We start from the raw sequence: 25,523 nt of genomic DNA, 5'->3' as shown, positions 1-25,523 counted from the left end.
CAGTGCTGCAAGAAATTAATTCAGGCCATCTTGGCATTGTTAAAATGAAAGCTTTAGCACGTAAATGTGTATGGTGGCCAAAAATGTACATGGACGTGGAGAACGTTTGTAAGGAGTGCAAACCTTGCCAACAGGAACAGCGGATGCCCCTTCAAGTCCCTCTATATTCATGGGAATTCCCAGGTAAGTGTTGGGAAAGGTTGCATATAGACTTTGCCAGACCATTTCTTAACAATATGTTTATGATTTTGGTTAATGCTCATTCCAAGTGGTTAGAAGTTTTTAGCATCCACAAATTACTTCCCAAGTGACGATTACTAGATTGAAGGGACTGTTTTCTACATATGGATTACCCTAACAAATAGTGACAGACAATGCAACCACATTCACCTCTGATGATGTTTAGATGTTTGTAAAGCAGAATGGTATCCTGCATACAACCAGAGCAACCAAACGTCCAGCGACTTATGGATTGGCAGAGAGATATGCCCAGACATTTAAAATTGGTATGAAAAGATTGACCAATGAAAAGATGTGTATTGATGATTAATATATAATTTTTTATTTTATTTTTTTACTGTATTATCATACAACAACCAACAGTACCACAGGTCAGTCACCATATGAATTATTCTTGAAAAGACATATTCATACTAGGCTGGATTTTCTTAAACCTAACATTCACTTTTTGTAGGAAGCAATATTTGCAGAAAGACAAACATGATCACCGGGCAGGAGAAAGATAATTTAGTGTTGATGACCCTGTGTTCCTCCACAGTACAGTGGGAGGAGATCCAAAGTGGATGCCAGGAGTGGTCATGCAGCAGAAAGGCCCAGTGTCATTTAGGGTACTGGATCTGTCATTTAGGGTACTGGATCAGGCATTTGACACTGTGTATAGATGGCATGGTGATCAATTGAAACCACAAATTTCCTCTTCAGAGGCTCCACAGCAACAGAGCAAAGAGACATCTCAGCTTGCTAAGACTAGTGATCAAGATCTGGTGCCAGCTGAGACACCAATGGACGTGTCATGTGAGGCTGTGATACTCCCCGAGCCCCCTGTTGCAAGTCCAGTGGGTTTGAGGCATTCAAAACAGACAATTAAATTACCACAGCATTTTAGAAACTGAGTAAAACGCTTTACAACAAAGTATATGAATGTTTTAAATATTGATGTAATGTGGTGTTTAAGCTTAATGGGGGGGGGGGGTGATGTGGTGTAATGGGGAAATGTTATTTACTCATGGATGAATTTAATTAATTGGTACCTCTGGGTGACGTATTTTGGAGCCACTAAAGTAATGTGAGCAGGTGTCACGTGTTGTCAACCCTAAGGAAGCTTCAGTAAAACGTGCATGATGGCATTTGTTTGGTGTCTGCCACTCATGATAGAATATTTTACTTGTCATGAGAGGGCGCTGTTGTTATAGTTTTGGCCTCCTCCCGAATGAATGGATTTTGGTTTATTAGCTCTTTAGTTTGGTTTATTATTTTCTATATTTATTTTTAACTTTATTTTTTATTCTTTTTAACTTTTAATTATTTATTCATTTATTTTGCATATTTTTGTATTTATGTGTTAATTTATTTTTATATGTATTTATTCCCACATATATTTATTTCCATATTTATATATTCCCATATATATGTATTTATTTATACATGTATTTATTTTTATTTCTCTGTGTGCAACATGTAAATGAGGGAGGCGGTCCTTGCGGAGCTCCAGTGCATCATTGGTCGAGAGCTCAATAGTACTTATCGGGAGCAGATGGACGTCCCACCTTAGTACCCTCTGACTGGCACAGATCATTGTTGCCAACTTAGCGACTTTGTCGCTATTTTTAGCGACTTTTCAGACCCCTTTAGCGATATTTTTTCAAAAAAGCGACTAGCGACAAATCTAGCGACTTTTTGGACAAACCCTAGCAACTTTCCAAATTCCAAATATCGCCAGTACTGCAAGCGTGAGGTCTTACTTCCCCGCTGCGTCTGCTCTGTTCAGTGAGCGGCTGAGAGGAGCAGCACATTCCGTTGACTGCACGCCAGCGGACATAGACATGAATGAGCTGCGCATGTGCACGCTGTGTTAGCAGGAACCAATCAGTGATCACATAGCAGCTGCCTTCTCCTTTGTTTTAATTCAAAACGAAGTTCCGTTCCGTTCGGTTGTCTAACAGAAAATATGTAATTCAGAACCGTTTTACTGGACATTCGGCTATATACTTATATAAAAACAGTATGAGCACGGTTTAGGGGAGATAACCGTTATTATAAACTGAAGTAGGCTACAGTACCAACAAATTAGGCAGAATGCAAATACGACGCGATGACGTCATTAATATGCTAATGACGCATGACGTCATCTGGCGACATTTAGCTACTTTTCGAGCAGGCTTTAGCTACTTTCCATTGAAAATAGTTGGCAACACTGGCACAGATTTTGAACATGCAGGGAACGTTTCGCAGAGAGTTTAACAATCCAGGATGTGCTTCGACATTCATACAGTCATAAAACATCAATAAGCACCTCTACTCTAAATTAAACAGTAATTTGATGTGTGGTTATCGACTTCATTCGTAAGTTCCGCAACTCTCTAGATATATGTGAAGCGTCAGTTATATATATATATATATATATATATATATATATATATATATATATATTTATTGCAGAACTTCTATATACATACATACATAAACGATTAGGGAAATGAAGCATGGTTGTCTCTTTTACAATGAACAATCATAACAACAGAAATCAATGGATTTGCAGACATCAAAATATGAAGTTCTACACAGAAAGAAAAGGACAAGGTTAAATCATATCATTTATGAAACTTGCTCATTTTGTGGATTTGTTGAAGAAACAGCTCCCCATTTATTTTGTGATTGTAGTATAATTAATACATCTTGGATTGACTTAAGCTCTTATGTTTATAGCCCCACAAATAGCTTTAGTTTACACAATATGGCTATGACCTAACGTCACATCAAAACAAGTAGAGTAATCGAGCACACGCTTCAATCTACAATAAGCCAATGGTAAGCAGGACCCGCCCACATAATTATCATACAATAGACAGAAATGTAAGAATAAATACAAAAATAAATAAATGTGGGAATATTTAAATATAGAAATAAATACATGTGGGAATAAATAAATATAAGTTAAATGAATGCATAAATAATAATAAAAAACAAAACAAATGAAAGAATAAAAAAAGTATATAGAGAAAATAATAAATAAAGGAAAAAAAAGGCATACAAAAATAAATTCAGGAATAACTTTCATTAACCCTCTGGGGTCAGAGGGTATTTTGGGCCCTGGAGATGTTTTGACATGCCTTGATATTTGTCTTGTTTTTCAGTTGCTTAAAAACATATTAATGGCTAAAGTCTAATTACACTGTATTCAGCACAATCTGGGCTATAATAATATGTGAGCAACATGCATGTACAGGTTTGTTTTTTTTAGAAAATAACGTTTATGCATGGTTTTTGAAAAAACTAACATTTTAAGTCACTGAAATAAGGTCATATAACACATACTAAACATTTGTCCACAAGACTTTTGAGAACTGGATCTTGTAGCCTAGAGGTTTTGCTACAAACCATCCTGATCACTCATTCATACAAAACAATATAGTAATTTAACTTTTGTAAGACACTTTTAGTGTTGATAGGTAATATGCGAGGAGGCGTGAACTATCATGAATATGGTGTATTTCACACCTGAGGATACAAAGACCCTCTCCTGGGCCTATCAATCAGGGATAGAGAATGAATGTGAGGAGACTTAATGATCAAAATCAAATTTTAAGTTAAAAGAAGTAATCTGACTAGATTTACTAGATGAGTTGGTGATCGAGTAATACGTGGACTCCTTAGTGAAAAACATTGAACGGTCCTCGTTCTCAAGGCTGGGGAACCCCAGTACCAGGGTCCGGCAACGGTCATAGCCGTGACCCGAACAGCAGTCCTGACTGACCTCCAGCAGCAGTGGATCCACTCGTCCCGAGTTAAGCCAGCAACAGAGGAGGGACCGACAGGTAACTGCTGAGTGTGACCCCACTGGAGGAGCTGAACACGCAGCATCAGTGGCTAGCATAACACAGGAGCCCTAGGCCCTGAGAAGAATCACCACATGTAGGAACTATTTAACATGTGGATTCAACCATCCACACCTGAACAAAAAGGGCGTCCTCCACTCTGACACAGCCGAACTACATGCCGGAGGACCAAAGAATCTGGAACAGAGTGGACAAGTTTCTTCAATCATTCTTTTCCCCCATTGGCATAGCAAATTTTATGAATCAGGTAGAAATTAACAGGTTTGATTTAGTTACGTTTATGAATGTTACAGAAAAAGTGTTAGAGGGAATAAAGAAAGAGCTCCAGAACCGGATGTTATTAGACCAGCTCACTGCACAGCACGTATATCCCAGAAAAGGATGGAACAGGTGGAATCATAGAGCAAGGTATAAAAAATATTTCTGAAATAGTAAAGAGGTCACAAGACTGCGCCAATGGGGATGTTGATTTCTTTTCAGGTTTTTGGACATTCATTTACAAAATGGAACATTACTTAATGGTCATATTCTGCGTTTTGCTTGTATTTTTCATCATCGCCTGCTTATGGCCTTGTTTTATGGCTTTAATCAAACAAATTATTTCCAGCTCTCTTAGCTTAGTGGTAAGACCACCTCAAGTTGCTTATCGACCCCTAAGAATGAACGAAGAAGATACAAGGGTTTAAAGCTCTGATGGTAAAGGTTTTATCATGGTACAATGTTTGATATGATTGTGATCATTTTATGATCAAAGGAGGGATTGTGAGAAATATGAAATTGTACATGCTGTTCTACTGTGTGTTTCTGGCCTTCCATGTGTGTTCGGTTGACCACAGATGCAGGCTGCAGTGCACGCGTATTGAGTCAATACGTATATTTAGCAATTGCTGACCGTTTCTCTCTTCCTCTTTATGATGTTCCGCATTTTATGCAGCATACTTATTTCTGAGTTGATTAGGTCATACTTGTCCTCTTGAGGTGAACAGGGTCAACCATATGGCATAACGACTGGGGCATCTGTATATAGCCTTGTTCCTGTATTACTCCAGAGTACCCAGTTTCTCCCCCTTGATCATAAGCCTTGTTGTCGCTTTACTATTGGCTGTCTATTTTCTCATGAAGAATATAAATTACATGCTTGCTGTAATAAACGTTGAGTAGATTGAATACGGACCAACTGTGTTGTCGTTCTTTCTACTTCCTTCGCGAAGTTTACAGAGACTCAGACTCACGAATGCACCTCACTGCGCACGAAAATAGAAAGACGGGACCGTGGAATTGGAGATCGTGACTAGATCCAAAATATACCTAACAATGTATATATAAAATAGCATGTCAACTAATGAAAACTAATTGACTTACTCGTCTGAAATTGTATCCTCAGCTGGATCAAATCTCTCTTCAAAATACAAACGTTCATGGGAGTCCCGCTTTCTTCTGAGGAAAATGTTAAATCTTCCATAATATCCTGGAGCTTTCTCATCTGTGTATGTTGCAAACGTGCAGAAAAAAATGAAATGTGTTTACAACCTCACAGTGGGGGGTATTAGCGTATGAATGGCGTGCTCTGCTGGTGGGTGGGATCACATTACAGATAATTAGATATCAGAGTAAAAACTGTACATCGCTTAGTTTCAAACAGATTGCATTGCAGGAGAATATTTGTTTTAAATTGGAATAGTTTTATATAAAAGTAGACATTTTAAGCTTTCTTTAGACATATGTTTCATGTTTGTGTGATAAGTATTCGTGGAGTTTCAGTTCATTTTTGGGACTTTCTGAAATATGCTCGTGAACACAGAGACTGCTGAAAGCTCACCCTTTTTATTTTCTTTATTTTACAAAAGCACAAGATTTTGTTGTTATTGTGAGTGTACACAAATAAAAGTAGACCCTTTATAGTCTCTAATGATGTCTTACACTTAACTGTATACCCAAAAATGACGGAGTATTTTAAATAGTTTCTGCTGTAATGACGAAAATATCCAGCAGGACACGCCGGCGCGTCTGTCGACCCCAGAGGGTTAAAAACTAAATATATTTGTTTTATCAAGACATTTAATCCTTTATTTATTTTCTTATTATTACATTTATTTATGTATGTATTTATATATTATTTTTGTCCTCCATAGGTATAGCTGCAGTCACGAGATCTCCAAATGGGGGCGGACTCTCCAAAAGAGGGTTGTGCCAACACCAAAAGGTGGCATCACTTCAACTCACAGTTAAGGCAAGGGAAAGGATGTTAGGGGCTTTCAATCCCAAATACAAATGGGGATTGGGGGGAACCCTCTGTCTGGTCAGTTTATTCTAAAAGCTCTCATGTAATTTGTTATGTTCTCTCCAGTCAATGGTTGGAGAGGAGTAACAACAAAAGGTTAAACGTGGTGCAATCAAGAGGTTTCCCATCTCCAGCCCAAGCACTACAAAGATCACAATTCAACAATTAAAGCAAACTGATTATATTTTAATAAAGTTGGAGACACAGAATAAGGATTTAGAAGAGGGCTAGGCCAAAATAATAATCATAATCATAATCTTCTCTGGAATAGGAAAGTATATTACCAGTAAAAGAAAATAGTAAACTTCCATACCTCGCTGTCCAAAAACAAGAGAAAACTTTACACAAACAAAACTGGCACCCACCTCCCTACAAATGTTCCCACATAACTTATAATGTTAATTTTCAAATAGACAAAATAAAGCTACAAGTAAATTTGGCACTCAGCACAACAATGACAGTACAGTAAACAACAGAAGAAGTGACACACAGCAACACCATTCTACACACAATAACGCCATCTGGGACAGGAGAAAGACACGCCCCTTTGGAGGCAAATCTCTGGGTCTTTCTCTGAGTAATGAGGTCTGTTGGGCCTTTAATCTGGCACTCTCCCCTCACTACCAATCACAACAGGTAAGGGTTCCAAGATGGCAATTACAAACAGGTGGCAGTCATCAGTACCTGTTAGAGGAGAGCAACAGGAAAGGTGGAAAACAGAAAACAACATACACCAATACTGTGGCAAACAACACAGACAAAACATCCACAGATGTTATATGAAATAAAACAAAAATACGTCTGAGACTAAAACATTATAAAGAAGATGCCCAACCATTCGATATTCTCAATAGCCACATATTAACTGTTATTGTTTGCTGAAGCATTTAATGAAAAAATTAAACAATGTAATGTAATGCCAATAAAAATAAAAAACAAGCATATTAGGCCTACTTCAGATATGAATGAATGAAATGTTCCACGATTTAGGAGAGGGTAACCTCTAGTGTACAGGCCCAGCTATAACACCTGTACTTCAGTTATTTCATGAGTTGTAGCATGTTGCCTAAAATAAGGAATAAGGAATGGTTGTTGTTGTCTATCAGCATTAAAAGTTCTAAATAAATGTTTGATTTGCATGTTCCTTGTAAAAAAGAATGTGCATTTCTGTCAGTGTGCATAACATTTTTCTAGTTCAATAAGGTCTCATCCAATAATTGTATGGGCAATGCTAACTGTACCAATAGGTATATAATAAGATCAATAGCAAATTGACCTTGCCTTATCAGAAGTCAGACTTAACAGCCCAGTTTCAAACTAAATTTTAATGGTTTGACAAAAACACCAACCTATTCTAAATGAAAGAATATCATTATAAGTCACGAGAGCAGTAAAATTGGAGGACATCACAGTTGAACAGATATAAACAGAACCGAAGTACCACACTTATTTTGCCACAGTATTGAAAACTCTTGCCAGTGTTTAATTATATACATTATAGATGTTATATGTAATTTATTTCTAGAGAGCTGGCAATTTATGGTAAAAAAAAAAAAACTTTACAGGAAAAAAACAACAACTTTACTTTCACTTTACAGTTGTATGTGTAGAAAATGCTCATACTGAACAATAGGATATTTAAAAGTTTTTTCCTAATTAGCTATTTTATTACAAGTAAAATGCAGATTCTTTTTTAATTCTCAAAATTAAAATTCATAACTGATAATTTAATCTGTAATTTAGATTAAATTACATTTTAAAATACTTAAAATCCGATTTTTAAACTTTAAACTTTTGAGACTGTTTTATGTGACATTGATTCACAAATATAACTGGTTTGATCTGTTACAAAACATAGATGGTGTTTGTAATGCCAAAATTCCCAGAGTACAGCAACATTTGTTTAATGCGCCCTGGGGCACCTGTGCATAATTCTAGAAACTCTCCCATAATGCCTGTTGAAACATATTTGAATCTGTCATTAATGGAGCGCCTAGATCTATAAGCATCACAGAGGAAAACATGCAACTCCCTTCTTATTTTTACTCAAATGAACCACTCAAACAATTAGATCATGCCCTGTCATGACAAATAATTATGCAAGTTACTAAACACCGCTGATGTGAAACAAATAATACCTGGAAGACAATAGTAAAAAAAAGCAATCCTCTTCTAACTAATTAAAATTCACACAATCTTTTTCTACCATCTTGGATGAAACCTAAATTAACATTTTGTGTTTCATGACCCATTAAGTGCCTTTTTATATCAATCAGTAACATATTCTCATATTTTTATTGAGTTTTCTTAAATGCATTAGGGGAAACATTATCTCAAAATGGTATAGATTACTCATATAATTGTGACATAAAAAAAGAGTTTGGTCAAAGGTAATCCAAAAGTACTCAAAATATAATCAGATAAAAAAATAAATATAATCCAAGAAATTACATTACTGACTGTGATTTTAGTTGCTATGCAATTTTGTAATCATCAGATTGAAATAAAGAAGTAATCTAATCAAAATTGTGTACAGTATATAACATTTTATGACTACTTGAATCCTAAAAAATAAATGTAAATGATATGCCCAGAAGATAAACTGTACCAATAAAATAAATAACATGAATAATTGTTAACCATCACATCAGCTAAACTTCATTGCTCAATTTCTTGATCTTTATATAGTCCCACATTTTCAACCTGATCTCTTATTTTAGGATCCTCAAGTTTCTGAACTGGATTTCTTATTTTCCAGTTTCCTTCACTTTTTCAATCATGAAGTCCAAATATCAGAGGGACAACATGGAAGTAGACTTTAATGCAATATCCATTTATTTCCAATCTCCAAGCACTGATAACAAACCTGTTCTTTTCTGTCTCTTGCTGTTGTATTCCTTATCAAAGAATTTACTCTGACAGTTGTTAAATTTACAATAAACAGGCTGACCACCTTTCTTTTTTGCACATTGGATTTTGGAAGATTCTATTAAATTAATTACATTTCATCACAGTTTCTTAAAAAGTTGTAATGAGTGCTAAAATATATATTTTTGATATATTTGATAAATAATGGCAAAATGTCCTCCAAAGTATATTGCTTTCTCTCATGGACTCAAATGTTGGTTGCCTTGAGAATAAGACAAACTGCATCAATTAAATGAATCCCATTTTCAGATCTTAACTGCTGTAAAGCTTCAGGAAAGAGTTTTTCTTTATCACACTCTTGTGTCTCCATAGCCAGGTGTGCCAATAAGTGAGAAATAATGGACTGTCCCATGCAGAAACCTTATAAACAGTGACTGCTATTATGAAACTCAGTTTCAGAACCTCATTTACCGCCATCCAAATCTTGTGTTCCCATCTGAAACCCATACTGTAACTGACCATTGCACTGATGATAGTGGTTTTCCCTGCTCCTGTTTCTCCACCATCAGTATGACTTTGTGAGGTCTATCATAATATTTAGCTTTGTTGTATTGAGAATATATTTTGTAGTGGGTCATTTTACTGATTTAGACTACTGTTTCTAAGAATTTCTCCAAATTGTTTATTCATTCAGGTATCAAAGTCTTTATTCCTACATAAACAATCGGTGCATATTATCATGGATCTTTCAAAAGTTATTTGTAGTACATACCAATTAAATGGCAACCTGATTAAACCAAAGCCATTTTATTTTGTTACAGCCTTTTTCGCACCGTTTTTTCACCTACCCTGTTTTTTTTAATTTACACTTTTTGTTATCTAAAATACACGTACATATGCCATTCTTGAAGAGAAGCAAATACAAATGAGGGATTCTAAGAAAATGCAGATTTTCAAATAAATTTTCCAGTTTTTAATAAAACCGTTCTCATTTTAGTTATTTCAACAGTTGTAAGGCATCATGCATGAAAAAGGCATACAAAAGCATATGTACCTCCTTCCTAAAATAAAAGGTTGAATTTGTCACATTACTGTGCAGATTAAAAATATAATTATTTACAAATAAATGGAAGAGCTGACAGTCAATCCAAAAAAGGATCTTATAATGGCGAAACACAACCTGCTCTCACAGTATTTCTTTGTAAACATGAATTCAGCCACAAAAAAAGAAACATTAGTTCATGCTTTGACATTAAGGAGGTTTATCAGAAAGCATGCAACAGAGTTATGATATGTTTTTTACAATGTGACACTACTTAAAGAAAGAGAGTGGTAGTCCATAGATTATTACAATAATAATATGGTTAACATCATAAAGAAATATGAGATGAATACTAATAAACAGACAGAATTAAGAGTCATAAGATTCCTTCCCCACACCCTCCTTGTCTCTGCTGGAAGACTCCATGGGGAGGGACATTTGGTGTTTGGCACATGAGTGCGCAGCCGTGCTTGAGTTGTGCTATACAACGTTGAAGACCATTGAGAGATACTGCTCGTATGACACCTGGATCCATCCATCCTGGTCTGTGTCATATCGCCGGAACACGTCAGTTAACCTCTGTTAAAATAAAAAAAGCAATTTGTTTATAGGTAAATCTACTGTACTGTGAGCCTCTGTTGTGTAACAATATCATGTAATGCCAAGTTGTTACTCTGCAAAAAGGATACTGTAGAAAGATTGGTATGAATACATCTTTTTTATGGTAACAACTTGGCACCAAAGTACCGGTACTTTTTGGTATTCCTAACATGGATCATTACCTGTAGTACAATACAGCACTGAATGAAGTCATCAAAAGCCACCTGACCTTTCTTCTGACGGTCAAATTTCTCTATCAGTGTGTTATAGAACTGATCTGAAAGACGATAACCTGAGCAAAGAGAGAAGGTGACAATAATAATGATTTCCATAAGTTATTTGGCCATCTGATTATTTGTGCTTCTCCTTATTGGTTTCTCATACCTTCAGGATTTCCCCCACTGAATGCTTCTATTACCTCTGGCTTTCCATTTTTAGCAGTCAATACGTAATCATTTTCAACTCACCAAAGCCGGTGAGAGCCTGTTTGAGCTCGTTCTTGTCGATTAACCCTGAGTTATCCCTGTCGTAGGTGCGGAAGATGTTCTGCCAGTCTGTGATGTACTTCCAAACACCGGCAAACTCGTTGAAGTTGACGCCACCTTTGTTGTCTCGATCAAACATAGCTGGAAATCAAAGGAACAGTTTAATATGGAATGTTTGGTCATAATTTAGAATGTACAGTAGTAGAAAGTACAGTATATGTGTTCTCTTCAGACATTGTAAACGGTGAGGTAATTTCTATATGGATTTTGCTGATACTGATAACTAAGGTGGGAAAACAGGCCAACAGCCGATTAATCGGCTGATAGTTTTTAACTCTTTAAGCTCTGAGGGTGTTTTTAAAGATTTCCTTTTTCATTTTTTCATAAAAAATTCAATTGTTTGGTATCATTGTAAAGAAAACATTTCAAATTGTTTTTATTATATAGATTATGATACATTCTGAGACTCTCAGCCACACACACACACACTTGTGCCAAGTGTATTTGAAGATTTTTTTTTTGTTCTCAATCATGTCAAGTCAACTGTAACTGAGAAAAGTTTTGTGTTGATACGACAAAGCAATCAAAAGTTATAGCATTAAAAAATAATTCATCCTAGTGCGCAAAAACGTCTCCATGTGTCCAAAAGCATAAGAACTAATTACACATGCAAACACAACAATTACATAAGGTTTGTATAGCATGCAGACATGATTTTAGTAAAGAGATTTCACAGAATGAGTGCCTTTTGACTCAATGAGTCTGCATCATAGAGTCTGTGTCACATACATGGCACATCTCCTAGTGGCCATATGTAACATTGTGCTTTGTGTGGATTATCTAATGATCCATGCATCCGATTACCTTGTTTGTGGTATGTAAATGGTAATTGATATTTTATGATATGTTCTATTCTATTCTTTTGAGAGCTTTCCAACAACATATGAGACATGACTATTTGATTAGTTTGATGATACAATAATATGTACAGTGCAAAATTGTAATTTTTTTCTTTGCAATTAAAATGTTTTTATTGATTCAAAGAAAATAACACAACCGAGAAAAACACAACACAAACACACGGAATCAACATTTTAATTTTACCCCTCACTAATATCCCTTCCTAAACACCAACCCCACCCAGCCCCAAAGAACACGCCTGTTGTTACAGAACATAATACACACACAAATTAAATCAAATAGATAAAAATAAAATAATTATGTAAACATAAATAATTAAACTAAACTTCTCTGTCCTCATCCCTTCCCTGAGAGTCCCCCAAAACTGCCAAATACCTACCCCACTTAATGAAAAACAATTCCCCCAACCCCAGCCTTCCATCTGTCATCTCCTCAAAAGCTGCCACCCTCCCAATCTCCACACACCACTCCGGAAATGGTGGCAATTTGTCCGACTTCCAACCCCTTAAAATAATTGGTCTGCCAATCATCATCCTAGTCAGAACCCAATTTATTATATATTTGTCCCCCAAATGTATAACTGCCCCATCGCCCAAAATCAGTCATAAGTTATAAGGTGCACCCTTGCATCTCTAGATGCAGACTTGCCATTTTTTAGAATCCTAGCCCACACTCCCTCCTCCAATACCAAATAAAACTTTTCTTCCATAATATCTTGATAGAAGTTAAAGCTCCGAATTAGCAGGGAGTAGGATTGCAACAGTATGAGATTATCACAGTAAGATAACAGTCTCAGAAAATATCACGATATACGGTATTACACAATTACTATTATCAGTAAAAACAGAAGGGTTCTTTTATTAATCTATTTATTTTTGAGCAAACACTTTATTATAATTTAAACTTGAAACCATTTATTGTATTGAAGTATGTGTAAAAAAAAAGTCTCCCTTTTGAAAATAAAATAAATTGAAAAAATAAGAAAGCTAACAGAATTATAATAAACAGAATTATAAACATAGAAAAAATAGCATGTAACTGTAACATGTTATATAACTAAAAGCATGTTAGTTTACATGTTAAATGAACTACTAAATGAAAAATTACATCAGCTGTGTGAGCTTTTGAAGTAATGTCCTATGATTATTAATAGTTAACATAAACTGCTCCTGTCTGTACCTTAACTGCTTCTCAACTGGTTTTGCTTCAGGACAGATTTTACATTGGAAATCAAGCGTCGACCTGTCATAGATTAAACATAACCTGTATTTAATGTATCCAAGGTTGCATTTCCTTTTATGTTGCATTGTTTGTTCATGGTTTTCCAGTACAAGGACAATCAAGTGACATTATTTTTGTTGATGATGTCAACAACAAAATCTACAGGAAGTTTCTCTCCCCCTTTTAAAAATTGAAGCGCATATTTACATATATGAGCCCATTATTATCCCGTTTGTTACCTAATATTACATATTTATACACATATTACACAGAAGGAAACTTTAACTACAACTGCCACTGTTGATATAAAATGAGGTCTAATAGATTCTACCTTTAGATTATTTCATATGAAACTATACAATTTTGTCAAAATATAACTTTTACTCATGTAAAATCCTGAAACAAATTTGTAAAGGTGATGTGTGTAATTATTAATATTTTTAACTATTTTGGTAAAGGGGCCACATCGGGCTGTAAGTAGTGCATGGGGGGGCAACATTGTAAGGCTTTTGAGATACAATGTTCTGCATTGATTTGGTTTTTGTATCTTTTAAGCCCAGAAATAGTTGTGTACTCAATTTTCTGAAGTGTATCTGTGACTAGTGAGACTATTCTGCAATTGCCTAAAGTATTATATTGCTCTACAAAGATAGCATGACTATGATAAATGATTACTGCAAGAGTTAGATTAGTATACAGGTGTGAAGGGACTTCAACGTTTCTAAATTGCACAAATAAAAAAATGCATATACATATTCGTCTCTGGCTAGCTTTTGCTCGCATGTCAATGATGCCGAGATCTACTTTTATATTTAATTTAATCAATGAGAAGGTTTACCTGCAAAATTAGTAGCACCAAACATTACAAGCAGCCTCAAGAATGGACACAGAGTAGTCGTATAATACTTTTCCTTGAGCAGAATATTGCACTACAGATCGCTAAGTTTGATCATAGGGGAAAGCGAGACGGCACGGTTGCCAGATTGCACAAAATAAGTATACCATTAGGCGGAATATTTCCAATTTGCTCAAGTATAAATCTCAAACTGGGGGTGTCTCTTATCTGGCAACCCTGAGCACGTTAAACGCTTGTGGAGACGCGTTAGGCCCCAATGCAATATAACTGAAATATGAAATGAAAAATAAAAACACTTTTACGATAAATGAGCCGCGGGCCACATTAAACCATGTGGAGGGCCTGATCTAGCACGTGGGCCATATGTTGCCCATGTCTGCTTTAGCTGTTTGCGAAATTATCATTAAATCTACATCGGCAGTCCTAAATAGTCAATCACTTGGGCGGCTGCTGAAATATCTTCAATGGGAGAACCATGGCATTGCTCTTTCCATGCTGTTAGCGACCCAGTCCAAATAGACCAGTTGAGTAACACTGCTTTAACTCACACACACACACTCATGTCAGACCCCCTCGCCTCGCTTCTCTCAGACATTTTCTACGCTGCGCTGCGTGCGTGTGTCGCAAGTTGACGAGTCTGACAGGCAGACAAGGAGGAAAGGACATGCGCACGCGTATGAGAGATTCTCCGTCCAGTTGCATTTTTTTCTCAATACCGTATATAAGCAAATGTACATGGTATGATAACCGTCAATTTTCAAACCGCGGAATACCGTGAAAACGGCATACCGCTGCAACCCTAATCACAAATATAGCTGTTTATTTTTTTGTTATTAACGTTTTAATCACTTCATGTTTATAACATGACTGTAACAATTTGTACACCAATTATCAGCTCAAAAATGACTTTTCTTTTTTCAAAACAGAGAACTAAGATGAAACGTAAGCAGTTTCCATTCTTCACTTAGTAACAGTGTTTTGACCATTCGAAAAGCTCATGTTAGCATCCTCCTCGTCTTGTCGACAATGCAGTTCTTGTGCAGTGCAGCAATAGTTATGCAAAAATGAATCATCTAACCACCTAATATTACATTTTGGTTGTCTTATTGTTGTCTTATTGATTTATTTATTATACCATGATTTTCTGTAATAATAATAACATGTACTGTATACAGCACTGGAAAACATTTAAAGACCATTGCAAAATTAACAGTTTCTCTGGATTTACTATTTACAGGTGTGTTTGAGTAAAATGTATATTTTAGTTTTATTATATAAAGTACTGACAACATTTCTCCTAAATTCCAAATACAAATATTGTCATTTGGAGTATTTATTTGCAGAAAATGTCAACTGATCAAAATAACAAAAAAGTTTTCAGACCTTGATTAATACAAAGAAAACAAGTTCATATTCATTTTTAAACAACACAATACTAATGTTTTAACTTAGGAAGTGTTCAGAAATCAATACTAGGTGGAATAACTCTGATTTTCAATTACAGCTTTCAATCATCTTGGCATGCTCTCTACTAGTATTTCACATTGTGTTGGGTGACTTTATGTCACTCCTGGGGCAAAAATGCAATCATCTCGGCTTTGTTTGATGGCTTGTGGCCATCCATCTTCCTCTTGATCACATTTCAGATATTTTAAATGGGGATTGGGTGGGCCATAACAGGATCTTGATCTGGTGCTCCTAACACCTTGATTGACCGGGCTGTGTGGCATGGAGCATTGTCCTGCTGGAAAAACCAATCCTCAGAGTTGTGGTACATTGTCAGAGCAGAAGGAAGCAAGTTTTCTGCCAGGATAACCTTGTACGTGACTTGATTAATGTGTCCTTCACAAAAATGAATCTGCCCTTGTGGAAGCACCCCCAGATCATCACCAATCCTCCACCTGGTCATCTAATGATTAAACAGAGACCTGAAGAGGCCTTCAAGACACAGTGTTTCGCACCCACTGTGAATTTCGGTGGAGGATCGGTTAATAATAAATTATCGCTTTGGGTGAGATACAGATAAATATTTAAGTCCTTTTCACTATCCTAGTTTACTTCCAGTCACATTCACGAGGGGTCTCAGCTCACTCTGCCTCTCTCGTGATATAAGCCCATTACCACATTTGCGCGAGTATTGATGTGATACAACCGGAAGTGCAATTGATTTGTTTACAAGAGAATGCTGTTCACAAGCTTAATGGTGCGTTCACATAAAACGTGAAGCGAGCATTTCGTGGGGCGTGATTACATACAAAGTCAATGCAAAGATGCAAACAGATGCGAATGAAGCGAAATCGTTGAATTTTTTCAACTCGAGCAAGAAATCTGCATGACGTGTTGACGCGAAAGCCTATTAGCATTGACATTGTCTGGATGTCACTGATGTACTGACTTAGTAGCAGAAGAAATTTGGAAAAATGGATGAAAAATTTGTTGTAGTGAGTAGGCACAAGGAATTGCATGACACAACATCATACATGTACAGATACCGGACAAAAAAAGACATTGCTTGGAGGAAAGTGAGCGAGGAAGTTGGACTACCTGGTAAGTTCTGAAAATATGTGCGTATACTTGATTCCAGCTATTGGTTGTACTGTACTGTACTATGAACCAAGTCGTAGAAGCCCTTCCTCCTGTCCTTTTCCGGAAGAGAAGGGGGAATATTCGCAGGTTTGCATTACTCACACGAACGTGAGTTTAAACACAAATTTATAATCCAACTGTCAAACTCACGCAAGCAATGCGAGCCGAAAATGTTCTTCACGTTGTATGTGAATGCACCATAATTGGTTTTGCTTTCATTGGAATATGCCAGTGCACTTACGTCACACCAGAGACGACATAGACTGAGTCCCCTCGTGGATGTGCATCGGAGTAAATGGAAGTAAACAATAATAGTGAAAAGGACTTAAATATTGATCTGTTTCTCACCCAAATCCATTGTATCGCTTTAGAAGTCATTAATTCAATCACTGGATAACATGAATTTTACTTTAATTACGATTGTCTGTGCTTTTTGGAGCTTTAAAGTGCTGATCACCATCCACTTGCATTGTACAGAGCTGAGATTCTCTTCTAAAAACCTTGGTTTCTGTTCTGCAGAAGGATCTAGGATGGCATGAGTGTGAGTAAATTATGAGAGAATTTTATATTCTGGGGTTAACTATCCCTTTAAGACAAACTCCTGCCATGTTGTGAGCTAGTGTCCTAATAGGAAACATTCTGGGTTGCCATTGAGCACACAAGCAAACGAATGGAGCATTATGGGGCAACCAAAAGAAAGGCTGTGCATGTCTGTGATTTTGTGTTTGCAAGACAGTGATAATACTCACATATAATTGATCTGACAGTCACAGGGTTGAAAGGTGTCCATGTACCTAGAGATGAAACAGCATAAATTCAGTTTCCAAATAGAGCCACACAGTAGTCATTAAAAAAATAAAGCAAAAACAAAGAGCTGATGCCTAGTAGCTGTAATCCCTAAAGTGAGATCACTAGGGAGAGCATTGTTTTCATCACATAAGGTAATAATATAGTATTGTAAACTTAGATGTTTCAGGTAAGTTTTGGTAGAGACCCTTTGCTGACCTAGAGGAAAACACACTATAGTCTATATAGGCCAGTCAATGAGTGGTTCCAGCTCAGTGAGCCCTCCCTTTCTGCTACAACTGAAGAAAAACACTATAATTCTTTTTAGTGTGCTTATCTAAGCCTACTCATCACAGTGGGTATGCTGGGGGTAACAAAACCATAAGGCACTGTACTAAAATGTACAGCTGTAAAATCAACCACTATTCCACGCTATGCTGAGTCATGTCCTGCCACACACACTCACACACACAGAACTGCTAAGAGAGAGGAAGGACTGAGGTGGTGATGAACTACTTTCTGAAACAGACAATTGGGTGAAGAATTCTAATTCCCTCCCATAGTTTTATGGTTGAACTGGGACATAAAATACAGAATGTAAAGCAGAATGAATGGATGTTTTGTCATGGTTTTATATGGTTTTATTGGACCCAAATTACACATAAAATGGATAGATCTGACACTAAAATCTAATTCAATTATCTCTTTCTGCAGTATATTAATTTGTCAAGTTGCTACACAAATAGCCTACAGTTAATACAATACTGAACTCTATTACTTTCCTCTACTTTTGATTCTATAACTTTATTATTCTAAGACTTATTTCTATTTATAATTCTATTACTTTACACTAATTACCTGCCTCTAAGATTAATTGTTAGCATTTAATACTAATAATAAGCCCCTCAAGTCTGTGCTTTACAGTGATTTTACCATGGGTAAGGGGGATTTGCGTTGTGGCCAAGAACACTGGAAAATCACTGTAACGCATGATCTCTCTTGGCTTATTGCTTTATTTTCCGAGCCACCAAGGTCACCTTGACCATCTGACTAGCACCAAAATAGTGTGAATAAAGTGTTCCCATCTCAGATAGATAAAGAGAAAATGCGTGCTAGTGACAAGGACTGACGTGAAGGCGGGCGGTTTTAGGTTTAGTTCAGTCTCCACAGTGGTCTGAAATCTGGCACAAAGATGCCCCTATGTGTTGCACACTGGCTCCAGTCACTGCACTGCCCACACTGGGAGGTAATCATGGAAAAACAGCAACATTCACATCACCCCAACAGAGAAATACAAGGCAGTCTACCACATACAACAACACTGCATATATTAACACAAGGCCTTCCTTTTATATTATATTTCATATAACACACAGCTGACAAAATATATCACATAATGAAAGTAGTCTTAGGTAAAGGTTCTATACTATGTTTATGCAAGGTCAAAGCACTCTATACTTCTAGTCCATCTAAATGTAAAAGTTTATCCAAATCAGTCTTAACAATTTGAAGTTTAATGCCCTGAACACCATAAGCAACTCTACAAACATCCCTTAAACTCTACTTTAGGCAACATACCACATCTGAGAGACATAAACGAGGGTAACATAGTCATTTAAAATGAAGCCAACTATGGCTTAATGTTGATACCTGTTCCTAGGGCTTATGTGAAGTTTGATTTTTTTTTATTTTTTTTTTTAAATAAATAAAATTCATGATGACCCGGTTTACATGAGTGAAAGTACAACACAACATAGCTGTGGTCACTGTAAGATTAAGACACATTTGTAAATCACAGTTGACCAATGTCACAGAACAAGGCTATTCAACTACATTGACATGTGGGCCAGCTGGAAAAAATATCTATGATGCATGCAGACCAAGAATATTTTTTAATAAACAGATATCCTGTTATAGCAGGTCTATTATATTTGTTTACAATATAAATAAAACGTCTGTGTTCATAGCTTTAACTTTATTTTTTCCACAAGAACAATATTCAAGCAGGAACTTCTGGAGAAAAAAATAAATACATTATGACTAAAGAGTGCTTTCAAAATTGGTCCATAACAGAGAGTGTAATTAAGACTTATAATAAAAATTAAACATATTTTTATTAAACAACAACAGTGAAGTTTGTTATTGTTGGTGAAGTTGCATCCGATGTTACCCAAATGTAAGTTTGTTATATATGCAATGATTTAAACTTTTGACTTTTCAAATCGAATGTTTTCTTGATGAACAGAACATGTCTGTTTCTCCGAACTCACACTTGATAAGAGAGGTCAACGGAAAATGGCCAGACTGGTTGGAGCTGACAAAAAGGCTACGGTAACTCCGATAACCACGGGAGTTTCAAAATAGAGGGCACAGGAGAAGGAGAAGACGGACACATCTAAATTAATCACGTCATTAACAAGGAATTGTTCAGTTCGGTTCCATACACACCATGTGGAATTTCTGAAAGCGCGGTTGTCACTACCTTATTTTATTGAATTGTGTGTGTACTGAACAGGATTAAGCACTAAAAGGTGAATTGACAACCGAATTTAGCTGCAGTGTGTACAAGACCAGACTGAACCATTTATCTCAGGAAAAGACGCAGAACAACATACACTACACAACAAGTGGCATGCAATGACTGTTTCCAAATACAACAACTACAAAGCACCACACTAACATTACACTGTCCCAGTTGCATACTTTTTGGGGATATCATGGCTACTACAACGGTACACAGTTCTATACTTCATGACGCCACACTTCTGACAAGTATAGAGTGTGACATTGGTCTATGTTTTATAACACAACAACGCACTGCAGCAGACAGGCACTAAAATTACAGAACGGTTCAACCTAAACTCACACAGCCAGCTCTCAAGAATGATAACAGAGATTCCTGCTAATACTGCAGCTCATTGAGACGTTCACTACACCAACATTACTGCTCAGGGCAGATAACAATTTCTGGCAGATGTGAAGGAACTCTGACCCACTTTGGCAGCAAGGCCATCTCATAATTGACTCTAGAGAGATTTGACTTCACTAAACTTAATTTAAGTACCAGGCATTTTCAATCAGTGAAAATACAGATATATGTAAATAATGTACAGACAGCTCCTCATTATTGTAATATCAGGTCTTGTGTCACACTGAAAGGATTTATATTGATGATATTGATTGGCTGACTGTACAATATCCTGCTTATTACAATGCTAATTACCTAAAAATATTAAATCAATGGACATGAAATATTGATTTGAGATTAAATAATTGTATTATTTATTCTGCGAGAAGAAAGAGATTGCATAGTGAAACGAGACACATGAAACATACTACGTAAGCAATCGGTTACCTGAGACAACGTCCAATTATATAGTTTTTATTATAATTATACAAAATTATTTAACTGTAGAATTAAATAAAAATAAAATATGTGTATAAAAAAAAAACTAAAAACAAATGAGCTAATTTCTATATGGTAATATTGATGTAGTGCAAGTACATTTAAATTTAGCTAAATCATGCTGCAACAAATAATAGTAGTGAGTAGGCCTATTTCATCATGTGACTGTTACAGGAAAACAGTTGCTGCTTGTACAAGAAACATGTTTATAACAATACAGACTGTTATTATTTGAAATAGAGACAAGATGATGAAAAAATACTGTCATGCCCTTTGCTAAATATATACCTTTTAAATTGACTAAATATGTGTACTGGTGACAAATAACTAATAATAAAGAAAAATAAAATGTCAAATTAAGAACAAAAAATAAACATACCATTTGATAATGCCTGCTGAAGCTCTGTGTCTGATATTGATCCACTCCTGTCTTTATCTACCCTGGAGGAAACAGAAAAAATAAATTGATGAGTTGCTGGCCAATAATAATGTATTTATATATAATGTAATTAATGTATATTTCATGTAAAAAAATATATATATTGAATTGACTAAATGGCAATAAAGATGACAAGAGAAATAGGAAACACTCAGAATGAGTGACAAAACCGGATGTGGGCCTGGTCAAGTGAAACTGAAAGTAAAAGCTTGTAGTGGAGAACATATCTCCACATCCACATCATACACTCCAAAGAAAGGATTAAAACCCAGTCAAAAATAGGTATTTTAAATATGACACATTTGGGAAAAGTGTGTCTTGGGAGGTCAATCATTTCTCTGTTCATTTGTTCATTCAATATTTCAGTCATTAATTAATTTTTAATTCGTGTTACAAAGGAACAGCCCCATGCTAACATTTTTATGATTCATTTAAAGCATGGTATTTCAGCAATGAGCAAAACTTTGCCATACAAAGAGCGGGTTGACTATTTATGCTACTGGGAGTGTCTTTTCCATTACACATATTCCATGAATCATACAAACTAACACATGTTTCCATAACAACCATTCTGTTTTGATTTTGTAGAGAATTTTTTCCCATGCGGTAATTACATTTATTCTTTGTTCTAATTTGTAATAGAGATATTACAGTAGAAGTGGATTGAGTTTTACAAAATCCTGGGTTCTACTATTTAGAAATAAACATGAAGCAACATTCCACTGACACAGACATGTCTTAGCACACCAACAAAAACTCAGTATTTCTAGGCTGTTGAAAAAAAAACATTGGGGGTTGGGGCGGACCATAGAAAAACAGTATTGACTGGCATAAGAGAGGCCTCCTCAATAATTCTGACCCTAAAAACCTTGAAACAGTGTAAAGTCTAGTCAATAACCACAGTAAGCAGTGAAAGGAATGTCTTGTTGGCTTGTTTGTCCAGCACGACCCTGCCCAAACAGCCAATGTTTGAACTCGTGACTCCTATTCACACAAGGAATTCAGGATCAACCGTCAACTTAAACCACTCTTTATTTAGGAGGGAATTCTGATAAGCATTAACATTGAGAAAAAGTCAGAAACAAAACTTAAAGCTTCATATGTCCCTGCTATTGAAAAATAAAAACACACCTTAATTCAGCCTTAGCTGGTCTAAGCCAATGGTCTTAGCTGGTTTAAGCTGAGCCTGAACAGATGGAAAATGCCCAAAATCCCTCGAAAACCAGCCTGAACAGCAATGAGTCCAGCTAAGACCAGCTAACCATCTTTTTCAGCTGTTTCAGTTGTTTTTAATAGGCTTTGGGTGGCCTGACTACACCTGAACCTCCATTCAAGGAAAAACATAAAATGGGCCATTATCAAATTATGGTGACACACATGTCCCTTGAGTTTTCAGTCATGAAAAAGATTTCAAATAGTAAAGAAACCACATTTAATAGGCATCATTCTATAACATAACCTTTTATTAAATAATATAAAATTATTTGACTCTTGGTTGTTTTAAAAATTATATATTTACATTTGTCAATTGCCTGAAAAAACCCTTGTCCCGTTCATCAGGTACACTATACTTCTATGACATTTACAGTTATTTATCTGTTTATATTTATCTCATTTTTTTCCTCGAGTCAAGCATCACTGCGAGGCCTAACATGAGTGCAAAAGAGCAAACAAAAAAGTAATTTATAATTTAAATCATTTAAAAATAATATTTCTCCCTTACTTCCATGTCATTGGTATTATCTAAATATTTTTTTAATTTATTTTTGAAAATACTAATTTGTGAAAAAATCTCCAATAGTCAAAATTCAGAGGAAGAAAATGTTGCTCAAATGTGATTTTCCCACCATGTTGAAAGTTATTAATTTACAATTTAACAGTAATTTGTAATCACATTCATATAAATATGTCATTGGTGTTAAACTGTTTAATGTTCATGTGAAACATTTTATTGAAAAAAATTTAATAAATACTTAACGGTATGATTTATTCATTTTAGTCTGATCAGTGGTGTGATGCTATTGACATAGAAATATATTATTTATCGCTCACTTGTGTAACAACCCTTTTTTCTATTTGTGAAATAAAATAACAAATAAAATGAAGAACAACAGTCAAGTTGTCCTTTACTGTAAAAAATTATCCTCAGCTTTTATGAGTGAAAACTGAACTGATTTAAACCTTTAAATATTTTGTAAGTCGGAAAGTCAACATTTTTGAGAATAACCCAAATCAGGAACATCTGGGCCTATTGTTTGTTTATTCCTAGAGCCAAGGTGTGGAAAAAAAACTAGGTTTAGTTTTATCCCACTTTTCGAGTTTAAAGGAATATTCCGGGTTCAATACAAGTTAAGCTCAATTGACAGAACTTGTAGCATTATGCTAATTACCACAAAAAGATTATTTTGACACGTCTCTTCTTCTTTAAAAAAAAAAGCACAATCTGGGTTACAGTCAGGCACTTACAATGGAAGTGAATGGGGCCCATTTTGAAGGGTTTAAAGGCCGAAATGTGAAGCTGGTAATTTCATAAATGCTCTTACATTCATTCTTCTGTTAAAACTCATGTATTATTTGAGCTGTAAAGTTGTTTAAATAGTAAACAACTTGTTGGTTATATAACAAATATATAACAACTTAACTTGTATTGAACCCGGAATATTCCTTTAAAGTGGGTGTTCAAATCAAACAGTTCCCTATTATTACATTACAGTGGTCAGGTAATTCAGTGTAAGACTCAATCATACTCAACATCATAACACAATGGTATATCAGTTCCAGTTACAAATATATATATAATATAAACACAAAGAATTATTATATTCCATGACATACATATTATGACACATTTATAATGCTGTACATCACCTTGTAGTTCAGTATTATCATGGAAACTCTTAAGCAACAGAAATGAACAAAGATGACTCATTGTAATGTGTTATGGTACAAATAAACAAAGGTGACTCAGTAAAACCTTTAGACATGTCAAAGTCATATGACCAAGGACAGCCCATCGTTTGATATTGAGAATGTTCATTCAATAGTTCGTGTTTCTGCGTTTCTCAGCTTGCTTGTATTCCGAAAACACACAATATAATGTTGTTTGAATGCAAGAACCAATCCTCTGCAGTATTGCATAATTCATTACGAGCAATTCATTTAAACCAATTCACTCAGCAGATACTGACATGTATGTGAATGTTATAACAATGTTTACGGTTTTTAAAGGTAATCGGAACCAAGAGGGAAACTTAAGGCAACTAAGACCAATAATTAAATACATAGTTGGATTCAGTTTGCAACAAAAACAAAAACTTACTATGTCTTGTCAATGCATGAAACTGAAAGTCAAACGAGAAGAGTCTGCTGTCAGCTGGAAAGCAAAACACAATTCTGCCATCGAAATGAGGCAGAAGACCAAATCAAAGAGATCTTTGATTCAGCGAGCTACACAACCGCCTAATTAAGTTTCCGAAAGCATTTCGTATCTACTTGTACGTGGCTTGCAAGAGCAAGCTTGTTCGATCGTGCTGTGCTTTTCAATCGGCAGGCGTTCAATGCGGAATCGGTGGTCGTGTTTTCACTTACCTCTGAAATATATTCCATAAAAAGCCCTGATCAAGCGGTGCGTTGTTATAATGAGGTGGTCTGTACTGGTTATTATAGGCCATGTCCACGGCGTGTCCCGATATACGATAAAATGTGCTCTTCTCGAACAGCAAGATAGTTGAACTTGCTTAAATCTGACTTGAAAAATTCTTCACGCAGAGAGGCGTGGCGTGAAACTCCCCACTTCCCATGAACAAATTAGCAGACGTCATATGAACACGCCCCTTTCGAACTCTCTCTGGGACTTTGATTGGCTCGTCTTATCCTTGCGCGGAACGTTTGCGCTAAATGGGCGGGGCTAAAAGCTTGACTAATGGAAAATGTGAACTGTGCCTAAAACAAAATGT

The 25,523-nt window shown here is 35.8% G+C and overlaps 1 protein-coding gene across 1 annotated transcript; it reads right to left on the bottom strand.

Moving 5' to 3' along the window:
* Positions 1 to 9,884: 9,884 nt before the first annotated feature.
* LOC127634393 (programmed cell death protein 6-like) lies at positions 9,885 to 25,334 on the bottom strand. Its single transcript, XM_052113928.1, has 6 exons — positions 25,156 to 25,334; positions 21,508 to 21,569; positions 17,686 to 17,730; positions 11,335 to 11,493; positions 11,050 to 11,159; positions 9,885 to 10,846 (listed from the first exon to the last, which is right to left on the bottom strand). Exons 1-6 carry the CDS (start codon positions 25,236 to 25,238, stop codon positions 10,748 to 10,750), a joined length of 558 nt encoding a protein of 185 aa, XP_051969888.1. The 5' UTR covers positions 25,239 to 25,334; the 3' UTR covers positions 9,885 to 10,747.
* Positions 25,335 to 25,523: the final 189 nt, after the last annotated feature.

This window comes from Xyrauchen texanus, chromosome 41, assembly GCF_025860055.1.
Source record: "Xyrauchen texanus isolate HMW12.3.18 chromosome 41, RBS_HiC_50CHRs, whole genome shotgun sequence".
Taxonomy (NCBI): domain Eukaryota; kingdom Metazoa; phylum Chordata; class Actinopteri; order Cypriniformes; family Catostomidae; genus Xyrauchen; species Xyrauchen texanus.
This window is presented reverse-complemented; position numbering and strand designations above follow the sequence as displayed.

Coding starts and splice junctions, on each gene's coding strand:
- LOC127634393 (XM_052113928.1), bottom strand. CDS start 25,238: ATGGCCTATAATAACCAGTACAGACCACCTCATTATAACAACGCACCG. Junction 17,731..21,507: donor TCAGCAGGCATTATCAAATG/GTATGTTTATTT, acceptor TTTCATCTCTAG/GTACATGGACACCTTTCAAC. Junction 11,160..11,334: donor ACAGGCTCTCACCGGCTTTG/GTGAGTTGAAAA, acceptor CTCTTTGCTCAG/GTTATCGTCTTTCAGATCAG.